Source organism: Rhipicephalus microplus, chromosome 3 (genome assembly GCF_043290135.1).
Source record: "Rhipicephalus microplus isolate Deutch F79 chromosome 3, USDA_Rmic, whole genome shotgun sequence".
Taxonomy (NCBI): Eukaryota; Metazoa; Arthropoda; class Arachnida; order Ixodida; family Ixodidae; genus Rhipicephalus; species Rhipicephalus microplus.
This window is the reverse complement of record NC_134702.1, coordinates 145013631-145017146: the sequence shown is the minus strand read 5'-3', so window position 1 is coordinate 145017146 and position 3516 is coordinate 145013631. Positions and strand designations below refer to the sequence as shown.

The 3516-nt window shown below is 48.9% G+C and overlaps 1 protein-coding gene across 1 annotated transcript; it reads left to right on the top strand.

Moving 5' to 3' along the window:
- The first annotated feature begins 404 nt into the window (after positions 1 to 404).
- Positions 405 to 1109, top strand: LOC142802988 (uncharacterized). The gene has a single exon (XM_075888081.1). It carries the CDS (start codon positions 405 to 407, stop codon positions 1107 to 1109), a length of 705 nt encoding a protein of 234 aa, XP_075744196.1.
- The last annotated feature ends 2407 nt before the right edge of the window (positions 1110 to 3516 follow it).

Below are 3516 nucleotides of genomic sequence, written 5' to 3'. Positions count from 1 at the left end.
TTCTATGTTTCTTGTGCCTGGTCTCTCCTAGATATACATCACCCTGACCATCGGCACGTTTTGTTAGAAAACGCAAGCTGTTCTCGTTCTTCTGTTTCCTTACGTCTGGCCTGTAAAGCTTCTTCTCATCCGCGCCAGAACCTTTAATCGCCTGTATCAAATAGGGCTTCTTATGTATCGTAGCTGTTAAAAACAGTAGACATAAGGTGCCGGAGAGGAAGAGAAGGACGAAGGATGGCGCGTGACACGTTGAGTGGTTCTTTGATCTACGCCGCAATAAACAGACGTCAAGACGCTCAGCTCTTCATCTCCAGGCGTATTAGTCCTTTGAAGCCGGTTTTCCACGAAAAAAGTATTCGGACTTTACATTGGTCCCGAAATCCGACCTAATTTCAAGGAGGACCATGGAACGCCTGCGAAACACGAGAGCAACTAGATGGCGACACAGCTCCAAGATCTTCAGTGCCGTTGATGAGCTTCTAACATCCAATGAATTCGACTTGGCGGGGCTTCGCACCATTCTTCAGCCCCTGGAGAAAAGCACTGACGAGCTTGCCAAGGCTAAAGAAGCACTGCACGCCCACATAACGGATGACGAGGTGCTGGCGGACATGGAATTGGTGCTACAGTACGAGAACCGTACTGCAGGGAGCGTTGGCCTTCTTAAACATCACATCCAGGAGCTGGCTGTCGGAATATCAGGACCAGCCAGGTACAATGGGGAGTTGCCAACCGACTCTTCTCTGCCGCGTCTAGCAGCCCCATCAGATATTTTGGGCGGCACAGGAGCAAGGCTCCCTAAGCTAGACCTAGTGAGATTCGACGGGTCCCCCACGATATGGCTACCATTTTGGGACCTCTTTCGACACTCAGTACACGAGAACTCGCGTCTCAATAACGTCGATCGGTTTCACTACCTCCGATCTCTTCTCGACTGCCCTGCGGCAAAGGCTATTGTAGGCATACTGACAACAGACAACAGTTATGAGGACGTCATTTCTATACTGAAAAAGTGGTTCGGAGACGTGTGCATGATTGAGCAGAGACACCTCGAAAATCTTCGCACTCTACGTCCTGTCAGTACGTCGGTCAATCCTATAGTACCCTGAGAAGCCTTTACGACTTTGTTCAAATAAACAAGAGGGCTCAAAGGCCTCGGCGTCTCGGAATACTGCTTCTCTGCCATGTTGTGCGAAGTACTAATGAAAGTGATTCCTCAAGACATAATAGTGGAATATTAGCGACGACGGCGACTTAAAGCGTCAAGTGCGAACGACCCACCGAGCTTGGAAGAAAAACTTACACAATTGCTTAAGTACCTCCGCATGGAGGTCGAGTGCAGGGAGCAGACCACCTACCAACGGCGGATATCACACAACAATGAACAACAGACGTCCGGCAGCCGCAAGAATCAACCTATGGCATCAGCGGCAGTTCTCAACAGTGCTGTTACAAAGGAGTCGTGCCTTTTTTGCCAGAAATCACACCTAACGTTCGACTGCGTTGGATCGCTTCCCGAATCAGAGAAAAAGCGTCTTCTGTCGATGACTGGTGCTGCTTCAGATGTACCACAAAAGGACATCCAGCAAGAGATTTTTAATGGAAGGTAAGCTGCTTACATTGTCATGGAAGACACGCTTCTTCGATGTGCTCTAGACAGGTTAGTACAGCTGTTGAAATAATGACGCCACCACAACACGCTATACGAGCAGTACCTCCATGTACGCTGTGTCAGAAGCAATAGAAGCCTTGATGAAGTACTATTGCAAACGTCCAGAGGATGGATGAAAGGCGCAAAGGGCAGCTGCTATATAAGGGGCATCATGGATAATGGTAGCCAGCGCACTTTCATTAAAGAAGATGTTTCAAGGAAATTGAACCTGAAGGCGTTAGGAGAAATTGACACTACCGTCAACGTGTTTGGAAACAAATATAGTCGCTGTGCACGTCGGCTACTAGTCCAAGTAGCTCTACAAAGTCAATACGATAATATTCAGCATGTCACGGAAGCAATTGAAATTGAGCACATCTGTAAAGTGATTTGCTGAAGTACCCGAAAACCACGAATTCATCAAAGAGTTGCGAAATCATCGTCAACATTTAGCCGATTCACTTTGCTTTCCGCATATCACCTAGGAAAAAGGCATTAGCTTATTAATTGGCTCAGACTGATCGGGAAAAATTTTTGGGAGCGAAGTCATTTGGCAAAAAGATCGCAAAAGTCTTCTTTACATTCAGACTGCACTGGGTTGGACAGTACAAGGACCCTTAAATGATACAACTACACTGCCACTCACAAACGCAAACGTTTGTGTATTACGGACAAGTTGTTACATGAGCGACGCCCTGATGCAGGAACGCATAGTCTCAGAACTAGGAAAGTTCTGGCAGCTTGAAAACTTCGGGATCACAGATGCGGATGAACCATCCTCCCCCAATAAGCAGGTGCTAAAAGCTTTCAAGGAAACTACTGAGCTGCGAGACGAGAAGCACGAAGTATGTCTGCCTTGGAAAGACAGGCAATCAGACCTGCACGATAATCGTGTGGTAGCAATCAAGCGACTTCGCTGCATACTTCACCGTTTGTCTCAGAGCAAAGAAGTACTGCTGCAATATACGATGCAGCAATCAGTCAGTACCTTACTGATGGTCATGCTGAGCCAGTTCTCGTCATCGAGGATGCGACCACCACTAAATATTACATGCCTCATGGGGAAGTAATTAGAGAAACGTCCTCCACAATGAAACTGCGAATTGTCTTCGATGGCTCGTCCCATGCCTCCGGAGCGACTTCATTGAATGACCACTTAGAAAAAAATTGCCCGCAGCTTCCCTCGGGGGAACACTGAGGAGGATGCGGAGCATATAATTGGTTAACGGGGTGTTAAAGTGCGACTTACTTGGGTCGATGGCTAAATTGGTTAACGTGGTTGTGAAATGGGGTGTTAAATTGCGACTTACTTGGGTCGATGGCTAAATTGGTTAACGTGGTTGTAGGAGGGGGTGTTAAATGAGTGAGTACGTACACACGTATGCGAAAGGGCGGCGCTGGTCGAAGGGACGTCGATCATTGTGTTTGTGGATTCGTTGGAATTCATTTCACCGCGACCTTGGACGTCGACGCGCCGTACAAACCAACCGACGAGCAGCAACTGAGCGAGCGAGCGCCGACCTTGAGTATATATACAGCGCGACGGCGCATGCACTGTCAGCTGTTGAATGTTCTTGAAGCGCGACGGCGCATGCGCGTCCACTGGAGAATCAGGAGAATTGTAGAATGTTCTCGAAGGGGAGAAGCGCGTGCGGCACAGATGGTGGGTGACGGTGCATGCGCGCGTCAGCTGTCGAATGTACGAGAAGGGGGAGAAGCGCAACGGCGCATGCGCGCGCGTCAGCTGCCGATGTTCTCGAAGCGCGACGGCGAATGCGCGCGCGTCAGCTGCCGATGTTCTTGAAGCGTGATGGCGCATGCGCGCTACACTATACAGCTAGCGAATGTTCGTGAAGAGGAGAAGC